At 41.2% G+C, this 26,592-nt stretch overlaps 1 protein-coding gene across 2 annotated transcripts in view; it reads right to left on the bottom strand.

Moving 5' to 3' along the window:
• Positions 1-15,922: 15,922 nt before the first annotated feature.
• The window catches only part of SEMA6A (semaphorin 6A), a 119,279-nt gene continuing 108,609 nt past the window's right edge, over positions 15,923-26,592 (bottom strand). For both annotated transcript variants that reach the window (XM_053932937.1, XM_053932938.1), the window contains one exon: positions 15,923-20,070. In XM_053932937.1, the coding sequence (XP_053788912.1) occupies positions 18,881-20,070 (1,190 nt within the window). In that variant the 3' untranslated portion in view covers positions 15,923-18,880. The remainder of the gene's footprint in view (positions 20,071-26,592) is intronic.

The following is a 26,592-nucleotide window of genomic DNA, read 5'->3' as shown; positions in this document are numbered from 1 at the left end:
AACATCTCTGTGTAATCAACTCTGTTTTCAGCACAAATCCAAAACATGGGACTGCACCAGCCACTTGTGAAGAAAATTATCTTTACCCCAGCCACAACCAGCACAGCATGAACACAATCACTCAAAAAGACCTAAGCAAACAAAGTCCTTTAATGTGAGAAAATTATATCAAAATTGACATAAATTGTACTGTTGTCAGTGAGTCTGGAAAAGGAATCAAAGTATATTTTAGATATTTACGGATTTTACCTCTGAAAAGTGAAAGAAACAAGCCCACAGTCAAGTTTATAGCTTTCTGCACATCTACAAGATGTTAATGGGAAGTGAAAATACTGTTGATTTGAGAACAAGTAGGATTGTTTTTGTGTTCTGATAACTGGTTTATTTGAGATGCACAACAAATGCCAAAAGAAAGCAATTTTTCATGAGGAAAATTCCTGTTGAGAGATCTGCAGTATTTATTCTTTTGACCATGATCGCTCTTCATACTCATGTGTGTTACAAGATAAAGTCAAGAGCACTTTTGCCTACTGTTCTGACATATATCAGAGCTTGTCCACTCTGCAAAATATTTGGTGTGTCAGAAGGGCACATCTGTTCCACTCTGGAATCCTCTTGGCATGGTTTGCTGTGGAGGAAACAATTTTTCTGTGTGATGAAAGCAGAGAAAACTGGTGTTTGCATTAGTATGCCATTAATGCCTTGTTTCCTTGTGATGAAACAAGTCCAAGGCTGACCTGCTAATCAGTGCTGTCAGAAATCAGTGCTGCCTTTTAAAGGAAGATATTTTCTCCTTTTTTTTTTTTTTTTTTTTTTTTTTTTTCCTTCAGCTACATTTCTTCAGCTGTTTTAGGAAGGGGGAACATGAATAACATGATTCTTTTGTGTCTGAAATGACCTGGTACAGTCCCAGGCCTTTTGGCAGGCACTGCTGCCACAGCTGAGGACTGGAGCTGCAGCTTTCTGGTTTTTGAGGAGCCCTCCTGTCCAAAGAAGAAGGCTGAGTCTTTGCCTTGTTTTATATGAGCTGACACAATTAGCCCGTGTGGTTGAAGAAACTTCAAATGTAAAGTTCTCTGTAAATAAATCATAAGAAAAAAATAAAATATCAACAACAACCCTTTTAATGACAAAGGTAATTGTGACTTGCAAATGAAGAATTGCTTTATAAGTTGCTGAAAGCTACCACTGTATTTAGAAAAACAACTTGATTGCATAAACTTCATTAAAAGCTGGTTTTCTGTTCATGCCTTGGCTGCAAAGACTCAGCTTAGGGGCAAGGAAAGCAGGTGCTGCTTTTGACTTGGCTGCTTACAGAATGGCATTAAACTAGAGCACTAATAGCATTGAACTAAATCACTTATCTCTGTTTTGCCTTCCACCTCTTTGGATTTCTGACCTTGGTGGGTGCAGCTTTGATATATGCTACAGCATCTCAGCAGAGCCCTGCACATTTTAATTCTTGATCATTAGGTGATCTCAGCATGGCCCCTCATAAATCACAGACTATTAAGTTGTCTGATGGTCTCGTTTCTCATCCTTCAGATGAAGGAATGTGCTAGGGAGGCTAAGCCACCTCACACCCTTAAGGCCATATCCCAGCAGCCAAATAAAAAGCATGCAACCCAGGCTGTACTTGGTGCAGAGGTGTTGGGACACTGCTGTGACATCCCTGGTGGCTGGACTGTGTCCTTCAACAAGGTCAAAAGCCACCCCACTTCCTCTTCAGCATGCACTGACTGTGACCACCACCTCTATGTTTTTCCACGGAGACACAGCTCTTACTATCACCCTTCAAGGTGAGGTGCAGACTGAGCCCATATGGCATGTGGGAGACAAACTTTCCTTACATCCCATCTGAATTACCCAGTTAGGATGGTATGTCTCTGCAAACCCAAAAAAACACTAAGATGTGACATTCAGCTCAGTTCATTTGGCAGCCACAAGCCTGTCCTGCTCACTGTTCAGTGCTGGGTGACCAGTACAGCATTTTCAGGCATCCTGTTGAAGATTTTATATCATCTTTTGGAATACTGATTGAAAACATATTAAATAAGGTTGGCCCAAGACTCAGTCCTGTGAGAACCCTGCTGGATCTAGCCTCATTATTAAGTATGCTTTAGGATCCACCAGAGTTCCAGTTTGTAATTTGTCTTCATGCACAATTAATGCAATAATGTTTTGGAACCAAACAATCCATGCCTAGAATTTACTGGTGTTTGAAAATAATTGAATGGTGGAATGATCTGGGTTGGAAGGACCTTAAAGGTGGGAACCTTAGCATAAACCACAACTTGGTCTCAAGGTAAGACTTTTTCCATGCTCTTAAGACTCTCAGAAAGATGTGAATAGAAATATGGCAAGTGGTTGTATCAGGTCTGCTAAAAGCCACAATGGTCTGCACTGGGAGCCTGCAGATGGTGTGACAGCAGTGCAGGAAGAGCAGTGTGAGCCCTCCTTGTCTGTCTTATACTTACAGCATAATTAGGATCACATAAATGCCACTGCTGTTAACAACCATGGTGATGACTGTTGTATCAGAAAAATACCCCTGCCGTCTGCCTCCCAGATGTTTGCACTTACATATCACTTCCCATTAAAATGGTCTGCAGCAAGCACCGGGGGTGTCAGAGAGCTGGGTGATGAAATTGAATTAGTTTGAATAACTAAATAAGTTTTAGATCTTGAACTGACAGTTTGTTCATAGAGATCTTAAATGCCCAGCAGCAGGAGCAGGAATGGCTGTTCAGAGTGAGAGGGCAGGAACCCTGCCTTGCAGGGAGACACAGACTCAAATGGGGTAATTGCAAATCATCTTCCCTTCCCTTCCCTTCCCCTTCCCTTCCCTTCCCTTCCCTTCCCTTCCCTCCCTTCCCTTCCCTTCCCTTCCCTTCCCTTCCCTTCCCTTCCTTCCCTTCCCTTCCCTTCCCTTCCCTTCCCTTCCCTTCCCTTCCCTTCCCTTCCCTTCCCTTCCCTTCCCTTCCCTTCCCTTCCCTTCCCTTCCCTTCCCTTCCCTTCCCTTCCCTTCCCTTCCCTTCCCTTCCCTTCCCTTCCCTTCCCTTCCCTTCCCTTCCCTTCCCCCTTCCCTTCCCTTCCCTTCCCCTCGCTGCCCAGGCAGAAAACAGAATATACTCCAATTCATTCTGATTCTGCCTGATCCTGCACAGACAGTGCTGAGGAGGGCAAAGTTTCATAAAGGCCTTTTGTATAGCTCATTCTGAAATCCGGCATCAACCAATGAAATGTAGACTGAGCAAGCAGATTTTGAAGAAATATTTAATAATTTATTATGTACTTGGCACTTGCATAGCACCTTTCATCCATGGTTCTTAAAAGACTTCAGAAATGTCAATAGATGATACAAACAGAATAATGTCTTATTATAATAAAGCCATTTTGCATGTTCATAAAGAGGCAGAAACTGCATTCCTAAAAGAATGAATTGTTTTATCTATAATAAAAAAAAAAGAAAGTCTGTAAGAAAGTGGGACATAAAAGTAGAAATCTTAATTTCCAACACTTCCTTGTGAACTTTTTGAGGAAGTAGAAAGCTTTAGGCAGAATAATGATTTTATACTTTTAAAAAAGTACCTGCTTGACTAGCATTTATTATCCATGGTGCTTTTAAGGCCTCCCACGCATGGTGGATATTTGCCGTCCTGCACAGTATCCTGCCAGCTGATGGAGTTTTACCACTGTATAAAGCAGTAACTCAAAGCCTCTGTGATTAGGTTCACCTGCAAATATTTTTCTTTTATACATTACCAATAAATAAGAAGTTGTCTGTAAAGCCTTTCCCCCCAAATGCAAAACAAGTAATGGATGACCACAAAAATCAGAGACACCATAACCTCAGTCTCCCTTAGAGTTTCATTTTTTTAAATAAATTACATTATTTCTCTCCATCATCCAAAGTATATGTAGATTATATTAGATTAGTAAATGTATGAGGTTTTGCAGCTAAAATTTCCAAAAACCCTTTCAACTTTGACAGTTTAGTCTTTAATAAGGTGTAAAGAACCACTGAGAGGAGAAGTCTGAGACTTAGAGCATGGTACTGTACAGCAGTGCCCACTACCCAGAAGGGCTGGTCACACTTTATATATCCTATATATCCTATATCTACATCCTATAGAAAATTCCTTTAGCTGATGGCAAATACACCAGAAGTTGATTAAGTGGTAATGTGGTGGACGTAGCTAGGAAGATGGGTTCAAAAAAGGTCCAAAAGATTCCAAATGGTGTTGAGTGAGATTTTGTGATTATTTTACTGTAATCATTTACCCAGAGGATAATAAAAGCACCTAATTCTGGCTTGTGCATACTACTACTTCACATTGAATGTAACTATTTAGAAGGAAAATTCTTTACTGTACAAAGCCCTTCAAAATAAAATGCTACATGAAGTACTTACCATTAAAAACATTATTATTCACTAGTACTTACCACATTGATATTATTCTCATATGCTATTCTAAACAGCTGGGTTACTACACTGTGGTTTCTTGGAAAATGCATGGGTTTTAATTGCGGTAACATCACCTGCATTAATGGCATGGTAGGATGTGGGTAAATGTGCACTTTGCTTAGGGCTGTCCAGTATTTTCCTCTGCAAGAGGCTGTTTGCTGCTATTCATGTGTCAGCAGGCTTTGTCCTGCAGGAACACAGTGGCCTTAGCCAGGTGGGTGTTGTGAATTGGTGCTGCTGTGGAAGTGCCCCGAGCAGGGGGCTGTGCAGCCACGGTGAGGCAGCCCCTCTTTGTCCCATCTGAAAGGCTCTAACACCTTCTCATTTTGAAGTTTCAGATGTGCTTTGCAACAGTGCAAGATTTGGGAATGTAGTGGGGGATTAAGGTGATGCTAGGCCAGTGAATGGCCTTTTCACACTGACTGAAACACACACTTTAGGACATATGCAAATACGTAATCTGAGTAAGTTTGGTAGCAACTGACAACAAATCTTGATGCTCTTATATGCATATAGATAAGCTTACTATGTATTTTACCATATAGCTTTGCATTCCACTTTTACTTTCCTGGCAGTTTGCCTCTCTTTCTTTATGTATTATTTGGCTCAATTCTTGTTTCAGTCACAGAAGTCTGCTTTCATTTTCCCTTTAAACACATAGGGTATTGAAAAACACACATAAAAATATATAAATACCTGATGGTAGGGGGCCAGGCTCTATTCAATGGTATGCAGTGACAGGACAAGCACACACTGAAATACAGGAAATTCAGCTTAAACATAAAAAATACTACTTTTTAGTGTGAAGGCAATCTAATAGGTTGGTGAAACAGTCTGTGGTTTAACAGTCTTCACCCATGGAAATACTTAAAACACAAGTGGATGTGGTCCTGGGCAGCCAGCTCTAGCTGACACTGCTTGACCAGGGGAGTTGGATGGGATGGCATCTGCAGATGCCTTCCATCCTCAGTTGTCCTGTGAGTATGTGAATACATCTAGTTTCTGTAACACACACAAATATATGTTAAAAAATTGAGACTTCATTATGTGGTCTGGGGACCTGAGTTTATCTCAGATAGTCTGTGCTACTGCTCAGAAGAGTTTGGCTGACCTGTGTTGGAGGGTGTTTCAGCTCTCCAGTGCTTCCTCTCTGGCACAGCCACAGTCACAGTCACAAAAGGGACTGAAAACATCCTGAGACAAGAGAAAGGAGGAAAAGGATGTGGTTCAACTCCAAGTTGCTGGGATTGAAGACCTTCCAGGCCCTCTTGGCAGAGCTACTGGTCAGGAATGGTAAGTACCCTCATCCTCTGTGCTGAGGGGCACACACAACAGGAAAAGAGAGCAGGAAAAGAAAGACATTGCCATGTGCATCATGCCAGTAGTGTTGTCGACTTCAGGGTCCCATTCTGCTGGAGCTTCCCTCCAATCTGTAGCTGGGAACACAGAACAGACCTGGGAAAATGACAGCAGCTGAAAAAGCTGTAGGTGGTAGCCCTGGCACTAGCTTCCACTTAAAATAAAAATAAACACATATAAACTCTCCACAAATAAATGAAGAGGACAGCTAAGTGAAGAACATCAAGCTGCTTTGACAGCCACAGTAGAGCTGATGACTGATTAGAGATGTATCTTCACTGAGGCCTGATTACAATTAGTGTTTAATTGCTTCTGGCCAGCATCAGCCCCCTGGGCAGGAGGCAGCTGGTTGCCTGCAGCCCTCATTCCCCAGAAGAGTAAGGGAAAAAACTTTTCTGGCTCTGTGGATTGTTTGTCTTTGACACAATTTGGAAACAAATCAGTTATCATTTTTTTTCTTCTAAATATTATACTATTGTTTTTCCTTTAAGTGAGATAATCATTAATTAGCTGCATGAGTGAAACCACGCAATATCTCTTAAATTACTTAATTTAGTCTCATAAGGTTTTTTGGGGTTTTTTTTGTGAGAAGGTAACAGATTTTTTAACACGATCTATTCCTACCCTACTCATTGAAGAGCCTGCTGCTGCAAGTCCTCCAACCCCTGATGTTGCTTCCTCGCATGACTGTGCCTTTCATACTTTATTTCTGAGGGACAGGTGAGGTCTCAGACTCGTGGGTGCCTTGCAGTGCCTCACCCCAGCAGCAGAGCTTCTTCTGGAGAAGGGAGGTCCCTCCTTGCATCCACCACAGCCAGGATGCAGTGTACTGGGGTAGCTTTGCAAGCCCCCACTTCTGTGAACAAGTTACAAGTTACTGTGCCAAGAACTGAATATTAGCAGTTAATTTGGCACATAATCCCAAGAGGAGTATTCTTTTAAAGAGACATAAAATATATTTAATATAACTTTAATATATCTTATATATAATATATATGTAAACCACACCAATATTTATATCTATATTTTTGCATATATATATATATATATATTAGTATAGTTTGATGTTTTATGATCAATTTGCCACAGAAGGGTTTCTGAAAGCAGAAGTTCCTTGATGCTGGAGGCATCCCATTTGCCTTCTTGTGCCTTGGCAGCAGGATGTCCTGTGAGCATTCAGGCAGTGCCAAGGGCAGGGCAGGAGCTGTGGGGCAAGTGGGGCTGATGTCAAGTGGTGGTACAGCTTGTGCCCAGTCTGAGCTGCAGGTGGAAACACACCTCACTAGAGAAGGCACTGGGGGGCTCTGTGAACCCCTCCCTGGAAACAGATGACCTGCGGCCCTGACCCCCTGGGGCAGCAGTCTGCTTTCCTTTCTCCTCTCACATCAGCAGCTCCTCTTATTCTTCTTCCATGCTGTGGGAAGGTTCAGTTTTGTTCCTGCCCTTTTTTGCTTGAAACAGGAATATCCATGTGCCTGCCTTGTTTGTAATTTCTTCACAAAAGAGAATTCGTTTCCATTCAACCCCCTTTACTTTGATTCTCTGTTTCTGCCACCGCTCACCAGGTTTATGGAGTTGTGCCTTTCCTCAAACCTGCCAGTTACCTGGGCAATGCAGAGGAGAATGTATGTGACAGTGACCTGGGAACTTGTGACTGCCCTTGTCCCTGCTGCTGGTTTGCATGTAGCCTGGGACAAAATGGCTTCAGTCCTCACTTTGCCTGCTCATAAAATGTGTTACCCAGCCTATTCTGCATCAAAGTAGTCCCAGCAGGACACGTAGCAATATAAGACGGAAAGGAGAGAGAAAAGCAGGATTTAAAAAGGAACAGCCTGAATCAAACCCTTGTTGAAATACATGAAGGTTCCCTGTGTTCTCCAAATCAGATTGAATGATCTGTGGATGCAGGCAGATGTCTGGGCTGGAAGGGAGCAAAGATCACTTTTGTGCAACCACCACAGGCAACTGGGAGCATCCTTGCCAGAGGCTGATGCTTGTAAGCCATACCCCTTCCTGCAACTCTCACAGAACCTGTGTTTTGCAGTGCCAGCCACAGGAATGGTAGTGACTCTCAGGTGTTCCCTTTCTCATGTGGTGAAAATCCCACAGATGTGCCAAATCCATGTAAAGAACTGCCTCGATGATCTGAGCTAATAGGGCAGCTTTTAATTTCCATCATTAAAACAATGGGGAAAGGCCACATACATCTTTGTCTAGGTTAGGGGAGTTTGTCCTTTCTCTTATATAATATGGTCACAGAATCCAAAGACAGAAAATTAGTTTTTATGGCTTTTAGACCAATTCTAAGCAAAGTCCTTTCCAGCGTAGTTCAAACTTCAGGTAGACTTGTTTTTCATATCTTCATTAAAAAACTAAGATGAACAGAAGAACTACTATTGAGTTGCTTTTGTTATACAAATGGTATGTGCATTTAAAAGCAAATACTCTGGAGACTATTTAGTTTTCTGTCAGTCAGCCTAATGAATTTCATATTCTGTGTATCAAGTGAGATCTTGTATCAGCTGTAATTATGGGTGAGACTGGACCATCTAAACAATCTCTATGTTAAGCTGGTTACAGTGGGAGGTAGAACTAAAATTGCAGCTGCTCAAGACTCCTCCATTTCAGAAAGCCCCTTTCTGAAAATCAGATTTCCCTTCACTGACTAATATTTGGTATGACTTATATCATTAAGTGTGTTTGTCTGCACAGGATTTTAAACTCTAAATGCAGGTGTACTACAGTTAGGAGATATTTAAACACATAAAATTAAAGGAGAGCTATTTGAATGTAGATGTGAATTATTTAAGTCTTTAGTAACTGGGTACTCTGAATAAAGTGTTTAGGACAGTAAGTAAGTGGGATGCATTTCTATTCAGAAAGTATTTATATAACTGTAGTGCATCAATGTGGGCTTAATTACCTGCTGATCTCAAACGTGAAATCTTGGTTACATGCATTTTAATCCTATTAGTACAACAAAGACAGTACAGCAGAGGATGAACAAAACAGTGTTACAGTCTGCATCAGCCAAGCCCTATTCTTTTGTGCTAGGTGTATCCAACACACCAATGAGTACAGCTTCGGTGCCACACAGAGTAACCAATTATGTCCATACAGATAGTGGGACATGAACAAGGTGGGTGGAAGCAGATTCTGAGTCTGCAATTTAACTTTATAAGCATGCATGACCTTATGCCTGTCCAGCTCTGTCAGGTAACTCCTTCAGATTTACTGGCTTGGAGGGCAGTTCTTATGTATCAATGGTTGCCTGGCCTGGGTTAGTTTGGAAGAAGCTCAGCACCATTCTTAATGTGGTTGGCAATGTGGTTTCTTCAGGAGTGGCCCTGTGGCTCTGCCCAAAAAAATCTGTCATTCTGTCCCAGTTTTAAAACAGGGAGCTCACTGGATGAAATTGTGTTTCAAGTCAAGTCTTTCCCTGGGTCAGTATCTGTGTTGCCAGCAGTAATGCTCTTCAACTCTTCCAGAGTGCACATCTGGATCCAAATGCTGCTCTCTGCACTACCTGACAAATTCAGCAGTTCACCAAAGTTCACACTTCTGCACCAACAGTAAATGTCAGCTCTTAGCTCACCTGCTGCTTGGATTATCCTGTGCTTATATGTTGTAGATGTCGGCGAACCCAATGGGAAGAATGATGATGTCTAACTCCATTTCAGAAGGCTGAATGATTTCTTTATTATAATTATAATACATTAATATGCTATATAAAAGAGGATACTAAGTACTACATGCTACTTTCTCTAACTATCATATCTAACTCTCTAACATCTCAACTCACAACTCGTGCCCATGTTCTCCAGAGCCCAGACACAGGTGGATCCGACTGGCTGTCAGGCCCAAACAATCCACCATGATCCAACCAAGCGCTCACTCCAGGTAAACAATTCTCCAAACACATTCCACAAGAGAAAAACAAGGAGCAGAAATAGAAATTGTTTTCTCTTTCATTTTTCTCTGTGCACCTCAATAAAAAAATCCTGAGAGAGAGAGAAATGTGCTTGCCACACTTATAAACATGAACTAAACTCTCTGGACTCTGTTCTGTGAGTTTTCCCCCATTTGTCAATTACCTGCAGAACAGAAATTCTCCAGGGACTTTTCCTAGGACCAGAGACAAACCAGACTCTGCTTGAGGAAAAAAGGACCAAGGAACAAGATAATAAAATGGAATAACTGGAATGGGGAGGCAGCAGTAAGGATCAGCACACTGGGTGTGTGCTTTCCAAAGAGGAAGTCTGGTTAACTCAGGGAGGTTTGCTGGCCGAGGTTGACAGGGACAACCAGCGCTGCCCCTGTCACCTATGAACAACACTCTGCTTAAATTCAGTGCAACTATTTCTGAAATACCTGCTTGCCCTTTCTCCAAACTAGGCAAAAGGAGTCCTAGGACCTAAATCATATCTCCACCGCTGCTCAGAAATTTTATTTAGTCTGTTGCAAAACAACCACTTGTAAAATATCCTGCAAGAAATGGGGTGTTTTTGCTTTGAGCCATGCTGGAGCCTTGGCCCTGACTGTCTGGCTTTGCTGCCTTGTATAAAGTGCTGTAGTCTTCTGCACTTGGGCCAGTATGCTTTTGTAACTGGACATAGCTCTGGCCAGAATTGCATGGGTCTGAGTGCCCAGACTGCAGCTGGGAGGATGACAGACACAGTAGCAGCACTGCATAGGGTCATGTATTGTCTAGCTAAGGACTTCAGCATATTGAGGTCTTGAGAATAGCTATGGCTGGGGCAAAGTATTTTATACATCAACATTTCTGCAGTCTTTAACATGTACAGGAAGAGTATCTAATGCTACATCACTATTAGCATCTATGAGAGTAGGACAATTAATGAAAGGGCATGCAGCCAGGTAAATTCAGACAGTTACCTCCTGTTAGAGTAAACAGCTGAGTTGTCCCAGTCAGGAACTTTGCATTTCTGGGGACACACTGCTTGCACATAGGCAAAAGCAAAGTGCTTGTCTCAGATGGGTGGATTATTAGTCTTTAATTAAGGAAGATCAGATCCAGGTCTCTGAACAGCTTTGGATAGCTTCGCGGCTGTTGATATCTGCTTTAATCCCACAAATTTATATTGTGTACTGTAGGCTCCACAGAGATGAGGAAATACACTGGGTCAGCCATAAGGACTATCTGAAACCTGAAACTTGGCTCTGGGCATTTTCAGTCATTGTGTTTTCCTTATTGTGAAACTACAGTGCTACAGATGAAAAGACTTAGTTTTTATCACATTTTTCTTTTCTGTTTAGAGAAGAGATTTGATTATCAAAGAGGAAAATGTCCTTCAGATTGTGGGTTGCTCTGGTACAAGTCTATTCTATTCTTGTGCTACCATCAAAAGGTAAAATTGGCCAGCAACACCATACACCACACCAAAAACGGAAAAAAAAAAAAAAAAAAAGAGGGTCAGGAGAAACACATACTAGTGCACACAAGCCCTAGAACTTCCACAAAGTTACATTTTGCAGTGTTTCCTAGGAAACCATTATAGTGTAAAAGGAACTCTTTGTCTCCTGCTCTTTGCAAAATTGTTTGAACACCACATCTCGTAAAAAGTTGCTTCACAGACAATTTATGCAGCATTTAATAAAAGCTCAATCTGCAGTTTGCTGCACCATCAGAAGCAATATTTCCATCAGCTGTCTGAATATTTTAGATTGCATTTGTTGAGAATTGATAAGATTATGTAATAATTTCCAGAAGTCAGAGAAACAAAATATTCTAGTTGGCTTTTTCTTTTTCTTTTTTCTTCTGACATGGAGTGCCTTTCTCTAGCAGCAAGGCTGTGTAGATATATAGAAAAAAAACTTCAAAGAAAACCCCCCAAAAGGCAGAAATTGCTTTAGGAAACTCTTATCAGCATCTTTTTACTGGCACCTTCCCTGAAGAAAAAGTGTGATTTGGTTTCTTTTCCTTTGAATGCTTTGAGGCTTGAACAGGATTTCAACAATTGTGGCTCTTGCTTGCTGGCAAGGGCTGTTAGGCGGTAGTGCTCAGTGCTGATGTGGGCCACCTACTAGCCATGTGGGCCACCTGCTAGCCCAGATCCAGCAGGCTGGAACAAAGGGCTCATCTGCCCTGAGCTACCTGTGCCTGTCACTCCCACAGGATGTGCAGGGTGCTTCCCTAAAACAGGGCAGTGCCTCAGCTGATACTGGGTGGTGTTTGCTATGTAGGAGAGCAGCCTGCTTGCTCTGGAGATTGCAACCATCCAAGTCCCACTCTGCAGGAAGGGTGAAAGCCCTGAACACTAGGGCAGGGCTTGCAGGCCAGAGAAAGGGATTAGTTTCCACTGAGGTCTTTGCCAGTTATCATCCATTATTTATCATCCTTTAAATCCAGCACTTGACGTCTGCTATTTCATTTTAAGGAGGATAAATATGAGGCCTCACAGGGCCGCCATGGCTGCCAGCAGGCTGTCCTGTGCTTCCCCAGCACTTTGCTTAAAGAGCTGACCTAATGAGTTTTGTTCCCTCCTGTAGTCCCTGTCATTTACAGTTGCTATAATTTCCTGTCATAGCTACTTTCTTCCTCCCCCACCTCCTTGTGATATTGCAGGATTCATCTATAAGCCTGATGTGCTCTGACTGCAGCATGCTAGATTTGTCTTCATCTTAATATATTATTTATGATGCTATTATTCCTTGCAGCAGACTGCCTGCCACACTCTGCATACAGTTGCTGGTCTTCCAAATACATCATGGCCAGCAAAGAAAAAGACTGATCTAATTAAATTAACAGTGGTTCTGTTAGCCTTAATATAGTTTGTCATGAAACACTAAGCAGATGTGACAATGATCTTGGTTAGTCATATTTTTGTCCCTACTCCTAGACACGGTTATTGTTAGCCAGATCAGTGGGGAGAGTAATTCTCCTTTGCTGATCAGTAATTGTGCTTACCCAGACATGTGGCAATCACTTTGGACTGATGGCTGAAATAAGTCAGGGACTTGAATAGCAGAAAGTTTTATATTCTGACAATAAACTTGGCTAATTAAAACAAGATGCAGATGGTACTGCCACCTAGCAATTTTCACCTCACTTACTCTGACTCCAATTATAGCCTTTCCCTACTGACTTACACTGTTTAAATTACAGTCAGGGGATATATGACTATTTACCTGTTTCTATTCATACAAATATGTCTAACACATCATTGTTTTGCACAAGGCTTGTGAAGATGGACTTAGAACTTATTCTGAAAAGTATCTCCATTTTCTAAAAGAAAGGGAAAAGACTAATAAAAAGACTACTTAGAGACTCATTAGCAGGCACAGGCATCAGCAGGAAGCATATGAATATGTGTCTTTCTAACACTTGTTCATTAGAGCAGGTGCCATACTTCTGGGAAATTAACTTTAATTGGATAAATAGAAAACTGGCCTTAACTAAGGCAGTCCAACTCACTTTCTTAGCTTATTATTTTCTTTAGACACTCTGAAATGCTTGATATTGGTCCCTTGAGTGACTTTCACTGCTCAGAGTAAAATATGTTTACAAGGAAAGGGTAAGACAATCAGTAATCAAGAATGGGTTAGGTTTGCTTGATCCTGCCTCAGTGCAGTGAGGTGGATAAGACCACCATATTGCTTTGAACAAGCTTTATAAACAAGCTTTATAAACAAGCTTTAGGGAGCAAAAATCCTTGCCTAATCCAGGGAGAGAACAGCCTGCTAATTCTGTGGAAATATGGGAATTGCATCCCTGAAATTTGACTGGCCATCATCCGGATCATGTGCTACTGTTAGTGCTGATACATTACTGTTATGGCACTTTATTCTGGCAACTGTTTCCATGCAACCCAGCTGTGTGTATGGCCATCCTGCTGGCAGCAAAGTGCTCTGAACTGCACATGCTTGACCCAATTGTCTCATCTTTTTTTCACATGGGGAACTTTCAGGTGCAAAATATTCCCTGATGAGTTTCCCTGATTCCCTGCTTCAGTGGGGCAGGACGTTAAGTTATCTTTGAAACTACACTCTCATGTAGTTTGAAATGTATGTCTGTGGAGGCAGAGGGGAAGAACTGGGCAGGAGTGGATCAGGATTTATTTGCAGAGACCTATTGCTTTGAGTTGTTCAGCTGAGTTTCATTTTGTGTAAAAATATGTACGTAAATTAATGCTGATTGGAAGGGAACTTCCATGCATCCTCGGTGACATGCTAAATGAAGTCAACATGAGTACCATTAATACAATGAGTAAGATGACACTAACTTGAGTGAAGTGCTCAAAGCGTCCTTGCTTTCTCTTGGCTTTCTTGTTTGTCCTGTTCAGCCCCAGGGAGCTTCAGCAGTGTGGCACCAGCAGCCCCTGTAGGGGACAGATCTCATGATTCAAATAGACAGTGAATAGCTCAGTGGTCTCCTCCCCTGTCAGAAGCCACCACAGTGTCACTGCCTCTTCTGGGTGGGGAGCTATGTGTTTTCCATGGAGGAACCATTCTTCAGCAGGGTGCTGCCTACCCTCTGCTTGGCTGGCCGCACTAGGGCAATGTGTTTCCTTCAGCTTCTCTCCGATCCTTCCTGCCCGGCAGAAGGTAAGGCAGGTCTCAGTCAGAGGATCTGTACACGCCATCTGGAAGTGCACCTCTGGGGAAGTGCTTTAAGGGGCTAAGTACAAACCTTCCCTGTGGTAGCAGGTTTTGGATGCATGAACAGAGCAGTTACATATCCCAAATAGCTTATTCATCAGGGCACTTTCTTGCCTTCTCTCCTTCATGCCCATGATTTTAAATGGACTTTCCTTTCACTGGCAAGACATGGAGGAGCTGTGCAAAATGAGACATCCGGCACTGTACCAGGCACTATTTGGCCCTTTTCTCCAGGCTTGTCACTGCTTATGAAGGAACATTTATATTAATTTTAAAATAGAAGTATATTAGTCTTTGAATAGCTTCTGTAGGCGCTGCTTATACAAAGCATTTCAAACAACTATAGACAAAGGAATTTCACAAAGGATTGGATGCAGGACTGAAAAAAAACACAGTTCCCTTAGCACCTGGAGAGCTTTTGCTTTCCCATTTGCTGCAGCTCTGGCAGCATGCAGGTCAAATGCAGCAGAGAGTGGAGCACTGCGTAACTGTGCACTGCCCTCAGTCCCCAGGCTGGAGAGTCCCTCAGCATTACTTGGGGCGTGTCCCAGTCCCTCAGTCCTGTGTGCACACCACACATCTGCATGCCAGTGTGCCCACCTTGAAGGGAGCCTGCACTGAGAAAAAAACAGGCAAGTGTGTGGGTAAGGCACTGAAAAATGATGTGTGCAATGCTCTGCATTTGTGTGTCACACATGTGGCACATATCACGAAGGCAACAGGTCCTGAACAGAGTGTATTGACAGGGCAGAAAAGCCCAAACATGATCTGAGCAAGGATAAATTACTGGATTAGATCCCTTTTATCTATGGGGTCACATTTCACAATGCCTATTACTCTCACAAAACAAGTCCACTAAGCCTAGTAATGGACATAACCAATGTTTATTTGTATTGTAGTTAATGGCTATGCATACGTGCATTTACACAAAATCAAGGTGAAGAACCCAAGTATGTTCCAATGACTCTCAGGACTAGGGAGTCATTGCTGTTACACTCTTCTGTTATTATCTGTTCACTACTATTTTCTTGCAGCATAGTCTCAGACAACATCCTCTAAATTAGGTCCATGAAGCACAACAGATTTATGTCTGCTGAAAGAAAATACAGGGTACCCTGTTATTAATATGTAAAATCTGGAGCTGAAGTCACATCTGTATGATGATCTATTTTGGTGGACCACATGTTCTTAAATGGCCTTGCTCCTTTAAACTATTAAGTCTGTTATAAATATTTGATGATGAACAAGCTTATAAAAGCTAAATGCAAAATATGAATAGAGGGAGAACAAATGGGTGATTTAACTTTTAATTAATTACCAGCACCTTACACTAAAGCTCGTCTTCTGTAAGAGTCAAAAACTAACAAATTTCTTCCTTGCTGTAACCTGATCTGAATGATCAGCATTGCATTTATTTATATTTTTTAAAGGAAAAGGATAAATCGTCTAGAAACAAGAGAACCAGGAAACAAGAAACAATGTAGAACAGTCTGGTTTTATTACCATATGTAATCAAGAGCTTTTATATCCTATCTCTCCTCCTTTTTCTTTTCCTTTACTGCTTTATTTTTTTTCTTTTACAACCAACATTAAGTTGTGAATCATATGCTAGGGGGATGTGGAAATGAAGGGAAACTGGTGACATCACAATACTTTACAACTTTACAACAAAGGAGAGTCTGAATTTGTTGCATCTACGAGTGTATAGCAAGGGTGGAAAGCAAAGGCACACATAGGTTCATGAACCCCTCAAAAGAGAGGGTGGAAGAGACCTGTGGTTGGGAAAGAATGAAAACAGAAAACCCACCGAATACAAAATGAACATTTCAAGGTCAACCCAGTAACTGCGGTGTACGTTGTGAAGGCAGATTGCTGCACAAGCTGTTGCCATGATTATCCATCTCTGTGTTTTGGGAGAATGTTTTGAAGGATAATATGAAGGGAACCCTGCTTCAGGGGTTGGAGCTTGGTAAAAAGGTGTTGAGTTGGTTCTTTTTAATAAAAAATTACCTTGCTACCTACTGTTTTCAAAGGGTTTTCAGTCTGTTTTTATTAAAACAACAACATTGCTTTGGATACAGATCTATCTACTCCAGTCTGCATAGTTCACTATGGGTGAACAAAACTGTTTCATAAAAGAAGCCATGATGAAATGAAAGAACATGCAAGCACCCTTGTTACACACTTTGGTGTAGACCATCCAGACCTTATATATACCATCTATAAGCTAGTGGACTTAAAATCTGTCTTTTCAATAATTCAGAAACAAAACCAAAACCCTGAAAAACAAATGGAAGTATAAAATTTTAAAAAACAAATTGAAACAGAAACAACCACCTTACTCAAACATACTGTTCAGTAGATATATATATATATATATATATATATATATATATATATATAAAAAGCTTAGAAGCGATCCCCATCATTTTTCTACAGTATGTTGACACAGTTATTGTAACAGATTAAAAACACAGCTACGTTTTTGCATAAACTGAAAGACTGGAAAGGAACTTACACACCTGCGCACGCACACACACGCACACACCTGTGCACACACACACTCCCACACTAGCTACATGCACAGTCACACAAAAGAAACAAAGGAAAAAAAAAACAACACACGTTTTTCCCCAAAGAAGTATATGCAGCATCCTTCTGGAGCAGCAGATAGCTTCAGCAGGAGCCTGCCTGCCTGTCCTAGCTCTATGTGCCCTGCATGCTGCAGGATGTGAGGCTGGGCTTTCTGCAGGGCTTGGTCTCTCTCACCAGTGCTGTCCCCAGCCAGGGGATGTACCAGCTCCATGGACAAGGGCATTAAGTAATTTTCCTGCTGCCAGTGAGAATGATCTCCATGCTGACATGCTGTAAACAGGGAGCGGGAGGTGGGGGAAGGCAGAACCCCCAGCATGGTGCCTTGGGAGCATCACCACCTGTGGGGTGGCTTTGAGAGAGGACTTGGCACATCTAGAAAGTCAAATTTGGAGAGTATGATGCTAGCCTAATTTCTTTAGGGATGTGGAGTTATGAAAATAACCACCACATTCTTCTTTCAATGTCTTTACTTCAGTTTTTGAAGGGGTTTGGAGGAGGAAGGATCAATAAATATTTGCATTACTCAAAGGGGAAAAAGAAAAAGGTTTTACATACTACAGCTCACAAATATACACAACTGAGGGTGTAAGGCACAAATTTACATGTGGAAGAAAACAGGCTATTCACAGATATATTCCCACGAAAAACCCGTGTGATAAGACCATAATTTATGCATGGTAATAGCCGGCATATTAGCTAGTTCACACTGTTTGAGGATTTTGTTTGCCGTCTCACATGCAAGGTGAAATGAGATGGCACATCACAAGCTGGTGCCTTCACAGAAAGTATTAGCTACTGACAAAGCCATGTTGATAGCAATGGTGCACAGATGTGCAGCTTTTAAGTTTCTCTTGCAGCTGCTTTAGAAATTATGAACTTGCGGTATTTGTTGCTGTCTTAGGTCAGAGGCCCAGCCAGCTAATTAGCTGAGAGACTTAAATAGATATCCCCTTTTTTTTCAGCTAACCAGGCAGTCCAGGCACAAAGTTCAGAACTCCAGCTTCAACTTATCTAACTCAGTGAATTTCTTGGAAAAATAAAAGAGTTCTAATTACTCCAGTTAATGGGTTTCACGTTAAATAGGTATAACTTTCAAGGTACTTCTCTGAAAAACTGCTCATGGGATGATAATGCAGGTCAGTTCCTTAGGAAAAACAAAAGTTGAACAATAAATAAGAGAAGTTACTTGTGTTAACAGTCACATGTTATTCATTAAAAGAGAAGGGTAGCAGAAATCTATGACATAGTTTGCCCAAGCCGGCATTTAACTGCTATGACCAAATGACTGTAACACTGAAGGGCATCATTTCACAGTACCTGATAGTGGTAAACCTCTTCCATTGTGAAGTCAGAGTTAGCTTTATCAATTGATTTTTTTTCTTTTTTTTCTTACTTTTAAAAATTTTTTTCTTTTTTTTTTTTTTTCTTTTTTTTTTTTTTTTTACATTTGTGTGGTTTTTTTTACATTTGTTTTGCTTTTCAGAGCACTCTTTCCCAGTTCAGGAATGCACTGTGCAGTTAGGGGCAGCGGGTGAAATGTCACAGTCATTTTCACCTGTGTGCTTTTGGCTCAATGTTTTTGATGGAGGGTTAGTCTTTTGACCAAAGAACTGGCAGGTTGTGGGGGTGAATCCTGCAATTGCAAACCTTCAACCATGGGTCATATGGCTCGGGTTTAAAAAAATATTCCACTTTTCCCAGAGAGCAGAAATCCAACACATCTTCAGCTTGCAACAACCATCTTCTCAGAGGAGTGAGTGATAACAGTTGCAGAACACTGGCTTTCAAGGGCAACTTCTATTTTATTGCCATCCTCCTCCCACTCCCCCTCCCCTCTGATTATGTACATGCATCGTTGGGCTTCATGGATGTGGAAAGAGGAGCAAAGGAAGGTTTGGGAGGTACGTCTGGCTTTAGCGAGGGCGTGCGTTTCAAGCCTGACCTCGTCAGTGAGTTGTAGGCAGTGAGACTTGGCTGCCGAGATACAGTCACAGCCTGTGCCTGAGCAGCATGGACCTGTATGGAGTCCACTCGCTGCGGTGCCGGTGGCGGGTTGTCACCCCGGCTGAAGCTCTGATTGCGGGACAGGTGGGATGAGTTGGAAGAGTTAGTGTTGTTTCTTTTGAGGGTTGATGCCTGATGACTTCTTGTGAGTGAGTTTGTGGGGTAGCTTCTCTTGTAGTCCACGTTGTAAGCAGAGGAGTGCATCTCCAGCCGTTTGCTCAGCCCGCTCTGTGACAGCGAGGCGCCTGGGGGCCCCAGGGAAGCCTCCCGCTGGGGGACTTTCGGTGGCATGCTGTCAAGATTTTCCACCAGGTTAACTCCATGGCTGGGGCTTTTGCTGCTGAGGTGGTCCTTGATAGTTTTGTACTCAAGGGTGGCATTTTGGTCCTCCACAGACATCTGAGCCCCATCGCTCATTTTTGGCTGGTCAACATACTCATGCTGGTAGCCTTGCTGGGCTATGGGCAGGACCACAACACTGGGGATGTGGCTGGGAGAAGCCCTGAGTGGCAGGTCAGTTGGGATCACTGGTGAGGCCATTGAGGGGATATCTTTTGTGCAGGCATTGATGAGGTTCTGGTTTCTCTCCCATTCCCTACTACCTCGGCTGGGCTTTCTCTTCTGCTGCAGGGTTGGGGTGGACTCAGGGGTTGGCAGAGCAGCCAGGTCCAGATGGTGCTGGTCAGCTTTGATTAGCATCTTGGCAGTGCTGCCTGGGGTAGCCAGCTTGCCATTGTGCATCAGAGGTGTGAGGATAGCTTCAGGCTTTGGCTCCTTGGACTGAGCATCCCCAAAGAGGCCACTGAGCTTGGAAACACTGCTCATGGAGCCGCGGCGGGAGTGGGTCAGCTCCTTCTCCTTCCTCTGCACAACGGCCATGTCTCTGCGGCGGTGGTCGCAGATGCAGTACACTATGATTCCCGAAAAGACGGCCCCCATGACAAAAGCAAGAATAACAGCAATGGCCAACAGGGTGACTGGCACCAGCTGATCATGACCTTTCAGGTAGCTCTCCCGAATCACTCCTGCAATAGACAGCATACAAAGGTTAAACAAACTAAAGACAAAGGAGAAGGGAGGTGAGGGAATTAACTACTTTATTCAAAGGCATGCCCCTGGGAGGTTGCTTTGTGTTTTGCAGGGTGATTTTGTTTATCAGCTTGTTCAAATTTGGAGACATACTCTACCTGCCAGCACATTATCCATGTGCAGCCTTCAGCTTTCAGTAGATCTTTCAGATCTGGAGCTGAAGACTACAAAGTTCAGGAGGAGAAAGGGAATTTACTTGCAGGACAAGTACAGTTGTTTTGAAATCCTGGCCCTGGGTAATTCACACTGACTTCAGCGGGTTTTTTAGCTCTCCTCTGACATACTGCTTATTCCTCACCTTCCTCTTTCTGATTTCTCCTAGGCTAATACCATCTTATTTTTACTATGATAATTCATTGACATTCAAAAGCCTTTAAAAGGAGGAGAGGCGATAGAATCTTGGTGAATACCAGAGAAGTGTATCCCACATTGTTTAAGGCTTCTTTCTCTGCTCTTCATTCTGTTATCTTTGTCATGTGTTTTATAACTTAGTGTCACATGCCTGGGCTTCAGAAGGATGCTTGAGTAACTATGAAAGATAGAGCACAGTGTTGAAATTTATTGAGCTTGCTAGATGACTGTCCTTGCTACTTTAATTTTAAAAGCTCTCTCTTTTTTGAACACATTAATAGGTTGACCTCTGTGCTGAAGCTTATGCTTTCTGCTCTAAAAGACCTGACCTGGTGCCTCATCCTGTGTTCAGAGGTCACTGTCAAATGCTACTTAACCATCAAGTTAAGTACTCAGACAGCACCCACTGTCTGAGGAGGCACCTTTGGCAGAGCACACCTCCTCCATCTGAAGTGCCTAATGCAGCATTAATGAATACCCTAAATTTCCAAAGTAAGCTTTTTTTCCTGATATGGGCATCATGCCAGCAGCACTAATGAAACACAAGAAAAAAACCCGTAATTTTTTGTTCTTGTTTGTTTTGTTTTGTTTTGGTTTTTTTTTAATTTCTGGTTTTGTTCTTACTGTTTACAAAGAGCAGACACATTTTGACAAGGAACCGAAGGAACATCTCTCCCACCTCTTCTTCCAGAGAGGGCCCAAGTGCCAGGGGATTAAAAGCTCCACATGCTCAAAGGAAATGTAATAGTTGTCATTATTTCAGAAGAGACAGCAAGGCAGAAAATACAACTCCAAGGCTCTCCTGAGACTTTATGAAGATACAAAACTTTCACGTTGTTAATCAACTCCTAAAATACGTTTTTTTCATGTTTTCGGCACAGAAGGTAATTACAATCCAGAAATAGAACCAAACTATGTTAAAAGAATATTAAAAAGTTTCCACTATCTCACAGAAGCCTTTGATAAGTATCCTGGCTAGATATAGTATTGTTCCTATTTTTCTGTCCAAATTAATGGCAGCATTTAGGTGGACAAGCGATATTTGCATACAAGAGATGAACTTTATATTTAAAAGCAAAACAGCTCTTGAAATCATAAGCACCTGCATGTGACATCACAGCTGGGTGCCACAGAAATTATTGTGCTGTGACAATACAAAGGATTATGATTTCACAAGGAGAATAAATAGCAAGAGCAAATGATCACTTTAGAAAATAAGATCCGACGTTCACATAAATGTCCTAATAGTAGAATGTAAGGGTAAGAAAATAAAACTCAGAAAATAATATATAATTAGAAACAATCTTCAAATTAAGTGTTTCTAAGAGAACTCTCTTTTAAAGCCCAGAAGCTTCTTCACACGCAGATTCTTCTATTCTTTGTCATCAGCACTTAACAAGCAGCAGTAAAACCTTATTCTGTAATTTAAACGCACGTACAAAATTGCTGTATGTAGAAGAACAGTCTAATGGTTACAGCACAGTCAGCAGGAACTATATTTCACTGCAAAGATGTTGGTCTCCTGTGATCCTTCACCTGCTGATATTTGCATCCTAGACTCTGCAGCATTTTGTGGCCAAATTTGTTTATACTTGTAAAACTGTTTGCAGTGATTAACCAGAGAATCAGATAGAGTCTTAAATGGATGGGAAGAATGAAATTAAAAAAAGCTTCACCTTAAAAAGTCTAATTTAGTGGATTTCTGTACACAAACTTCTCAGGCATGTCCCTTTGAGCACTTATCCAATGCATTTTGCATGGAAAAAACTCAAAGTCTCTGCTCAGTGCCTACCTAAGGGTGTAAACACCTACAGTCAAAGCCCAAAAGCATGAGTTCATGACAGGAAAGTCATATCTTACTAACTTAATATTCTTCACTGAAAGGATGGTCAGTCATTGAAACAAGCTGTCTATGGAAGTGGTAGAATTATCATCCCTGAAAGTGATCAAAAAGCATGTCAATGTGCTACTTGGGGACATGATTTAGAAGAGATCACGGTGGTGCTAGGTTAAAGGTTGAAGCTGATGATCTCATAGGTCTTTTCCAACCTAAATTGTTCTTTGATACTATAATTCTAATATTCTTTTACACATAGATTGGGAGCAAGAGGCTGGAGTGCAGTTGTGGGAAGGGAAATGTGGTATTCCACATTTCCATTTTTTTCCACATCACCATTTTTGGTTGATGGTATGCTCAATATGGCTCAACCATGTACCCTGGCAGAAAAAAATACCAACCATATAAAAATACTGGAATGTGTCAACATTCCAACACACAAAAATGGTGGAAAGACTACAGGGCATCAGGGATGATGTATGGCTTAAAATACTTGGTTTGTTCAGCTTAGAGGAGACCTCAGTGCTACCTAAAACTTCCTTGTGATTGGGAGTGGAGGGGGAAAGTGCTGTCACCTCTCTCAGTTATCTGGTGATAGAATGCAAGAGGAATACCTTAAAACTCATGTCCATGCCTGAAATTTCCTACTGGCTGAGGGAAACTTCAAGCTCTGCACTCTCAGTCTTCTTCTTTAGGCTAAGTCCTACTCTGGGAGTGATAGCCTTAAGCACAAACCTGCACCTCTGCATGAAAAAGCAACGTAAAATCTTCAGCTTTAGGTTACCAGTAGATATCAAAACATAAGCACTCACATTACAAAATTACTACACAGTCCAGACTGCATGACCCTTTGTGTTCATGAAAGGGGTAGCTGAAATGATGTTATGCACACTGCAGGTGTTTTATATGCAGAAATTTATGAGTGTCTTAAAAAATCCTGATTCCAGCTATTTCCTCTTGAATTCAAACCTTCCTGATGTTTATTATGTTTCCTACACTAAAGGATATTTAACATTCGTGGCTTTTCTCTAGGCAGGCGGATCTTCTCTGGAAACAAAATCAGTTTAATGGTATAGTTTATTTCTTATCAGGGATTGCTTCCATGTGTCATTAGTCATGCAAACAATCTCACTAACTTAAATGTAAATAAAATAAAATGGGCAAGATTTGACCCTTCATCAATGTCCATGGAATAGATAAAAAACTAAGTAATAAAAAAGTGGAAGAGATGCTCAGCATCCTACTGTCATGAGCACAGGGTGGGTGGGGTGGTCTGGAATTTAACATATCAGCCTATGGGCTGATAATTGCAGTTGTTGTCCATCAACATGTCAAACCTTAACATCAGCAGTAACTATCTGCACAGTGCAGGATGACTAAGGAAGTGTGTGATCCCAACTATGTCAAGTTTGAGGCAAACTGTTCATGTCACTTTACAGAATGCATTCTGTGTGCTTTTACTTATCCTGCAATTCTTAAAGAACATCACAGTCCACATGGCAAGTCCAGCATCCTTCATTTGCACTCATTGTACAAGGAATTAAAATGAAGGAGAAAATAATAAAGAAAATGGAGAGTTTACATTTTTGAAAGGCAAGTAAAGTATTTGGAATCCCAGCTTTGAGGAAATACATGATATTTCAAAATCTTACAGCTATTTATTATCTGACATACTTTTAAGACATCATGTACTGGAAAACTGGGCTGGCTGCATAGAACCAGTAAAATATGTCTGATATAAGTATCCCCATATTAAATATATCTTATTTAATAAAAAATATTATTCTATGTTAAATACTTTTAAAATATTATGCCTAGCACTTTCCTGTTTGTAATATACCATTTGCAAAAGTGAAAAGACATTGCTTATTTCATTTTATGTGGTCTGAATCCATACTCCTGACTATTTTCTCTAGTGCATTGAGACCTATCACTTTGGATAACACCAAACTATTCTTTTGAAAGGGATAGTTTTGACACAATTATCTGTATTAACATTGTACTCCAGAGTTGTGTGGTGGTAAAAATAAAAGTAAACCTGAAAATGTTACAAAGAAATAGATGGCATCAAATATTTGCACGTTCAAGGATGAGATCTTACATGTTGCGTCACTAATGCCACAAACATCCTGACATTTACTGACCTCCCTGGACTCTTCCTTTTAAGTCAAGCTCTCTCCCTTACAAATCACAGCTGGGCTTACAAGTTCAGGATCCTCCTACATGTGATATAATAATATTTCTGGCTACTAAAAGAGCCAGTCTAGTAACCTGATATTCTCCCTTTTCCATGGCTATTCTGATTCCCATAGACAACCTGATCCTTCCTCCTCCATTAACTTTCTGTAATTTCATCCCATGTCCTTTTGTCTGCATCTCCTAGCATTGCCATTCATTTTCTCAGTCAGTATACCCTGCACTGTAACAGTCTGAAGCATGAAAAATCACTTCTTCTTACTCATCTAATGAGAGAGAAGACCTGATATGGTATTGTGTTATACTGCTATGCATAATTGATTCCTTCTTCCAGCAGAGCTTCTAGGTAAGGTACACAAGTTTGGGCTGGCTGGTTGGTTAAGAGGACATTTAGAAAAATGTTTCCAGACCTTGAAAGTGATTCAACTCTGAAATGAGCTAGGACATGTATGAATTCCATGAGTAGAGCATTGATCTAGCTAAAGGTAGTTGTTATTAATGAGCAAGGAGATATTACATTTTATGTCAATAATACATATACTATTGTTAAAGTTATGGAAGATGGGAAAAGCAGAATTGTGATATGTCTCTGCATAAAAATAATACAGAAAAGACCAGAGGTTATGCAAAGATATAGCTCTCCTGTATGCTAGATTATCATAAGTAGGAAAGTGAGGCTCCCTCTTTTCACCAATTAACAAAAGTATTCAGGCTTTTGGACAGTATGTATGCTTAAAAAAACAAGTTAAAAGCAAGATGTGTATGAAAATGCTGATGAAGCTATTCTGGAGATGCTCTGCTCCTTCTAGTTCTAATAGGAAAGAAATTCCAAGGGCAGAAATATAATTAAAATGAAAAAATCACAAAGGAATTAAGTTTATTCTAAGGAATAGATGGCATGAGCATAACTGAATAAGAATAATGAATCTCAACACAAAAGACTTCATTAAAGGAGGATAGATAACGGAAGACATGGAGACTGAACTATTTATTCCTTTTCCTGCTGCTATTTAAAAAAAGTCCCCACTCTGATCTGTAATCAGAAATGTAACAAAGTTAGGGAGTAGGTGTTCACCATGATAGAGAAAAGAGGTAAACCTACTTAGATACTAGACATTTTTAAATTATCTTAAGGAATTTGTCCCCAACTGCTTAAGGAGCTAGCCAAAGCAATTTTTAGACATTGTGGTATCTTGGACAACACTGGAGGAAGTACAAGCATAGAGAGCTCTGGAAAAGGACAAGTGTATTATGTGCCTTTGAGAATAGCCAAAGGGAGGATCCAACAAAACACAGACCTACCAGTGCAATCTTTCAAAGGGAGGTGACACTAGAACAAGTAATAAACCAATCAATTTTATGAGAACCCAAAGAGTAAAGTAACTAAAAAGGAAAAGAAAAAGAGCAAAGCAAATTTTCCAATAGTAAATTACGTTAAACCAGACAAACTTCCTCTCTTGGCAGGATAAATGGCTTACTTTTTGTGGGGAAGGAGTAAGTATGATAGCCCTTGACTTCTCTAAAGCCTTTGACTTATCATCTCAGAAGTAAATGAAAGGGAGCTAAAACCTGCTAAAAAACTGCAGTTGAAAAGTGCTGATCAAAGGTCTCCTTGGAAAGAGATCTGAAGTAAGGTGTCTGTCTTGGGAGAGCAGCAATTAACAGGCATTTGCAGAAAGGAGACCTCGACTCTAGAGGCCCAGCAAAAGGTCTGTGTCCTTTTAGCGCGTACAGCATAAAAAGAAACATCTCATGATGAAGCCTAAATTTCCTTGTCTCACCTGTGATTGCTGTGTGACACGAATGGCAGGACATCAAGGAAAGCCCCAGTCACATTCCTTTCAGTCTAAGTTCTGGTGTATGCTTTGCAGTTTCAGTACAAACTGAAATTCCAGCTTATAACCCTCACAACTCATTAATAATGAAAACAAGCAGCAAATTACTCCGCAGTTTGAATAGTCTGATGACTTTTAGTGATACAAGGGTTTGGATGCTGCCCTCTTCCACAAGCAGGCTGAAGGTGGTGAGGACAACACACGGGATGGACAGTGATATCTGGTCTGCCACTGCAAGT

The sequence above is a fragment of the Vidua chalybeata genome, chromosome Z, assembly GCF_026979565.1.
Source record: "Vidua chalybeata isolate OUT-0048 chromosome Z, bVidCha1 merged haplotype, whole genome shotgun sequence".
NCBI classification, from domain to species: domain Eukaryota; kingdom Metazoa; phylum Chordata; class Aves; order Passeriformes; family Viduidae; genus Vidua; species Vidua chalybeata.
This window is presented reverse-complemented; position numbering and strand designations above follow the sequence as displayed.